We start from the raw sequence: 329 nt of genomic DNA on the forward strand, positions 1-329 counted from the left end.
TGCTGTTGACAGGGGGGTTGGACTAGATGACCTTTAAAGGTTCCTTCCAACCCAAAATATTCTATGATTCTATGATTTGGGGGCAAAGAAGTGTTTTTTTGCTAAGCAGGGACTCACTGCCGAAGCTGGAGGAGATGGTGGAGTGGCTGGCTTGGCTCTGCAGCGTCCCTGAGGGACTGGGCGAGGACTCATCATCCGTGTCATCGCTATCGAAGGGCACTAGCTCCCTGTTGCCGCCGTCAACCGGCTCCGAGAGCTCCAGCGACGAACCCGAGATGGAGATGTGCAGGCACGGCTGCGGCCCCGCATCCTCTGGCTGCACCGGCATC

At 57.1% G+C, this 329-nt stretch overlaps 1 protein-coding gene across 1 annotated transcript in view; it reads right to left on the reverse strand.

Moving 5' to 3' along the window:
• ARHGEF17 (Rho guanine nucleotide exchange factor (GEF) 17) overlaps positions 1-329 on the reverse strand; it is a gene marked incomplete at its 3' end in the record, with an annotated part of 6,915 nt that overhangs the window by 1,174 nt on the left and 5,412 nt on the right. Inside the window, exon 13 of the mRNA XM_009576246.1 lies at positions 118-316. Within this exon, the coding sequence (XP_009574541.1) occupies positions 118-316 (199 nt within the window). The remainder of the gene's footprint in view (positions 1-117; positions 317-329) is intronic.

Source organism: Fulmarus glacialis, unplaced genomic scaffold, assembly GCF_000690835.1.
Source record: "Fulmarus glacialis isolate BGI_N327 unplaced genomic scaffold, ASM69083v1 scaffold23214, whole genome shotgun sequence".
Lineage (NCBI taxonomy): Eukaryota > Metazoa > Chordata > Aves > Procellariiformes > Procellariidae > Fulmarus > Fulmarus glacialis.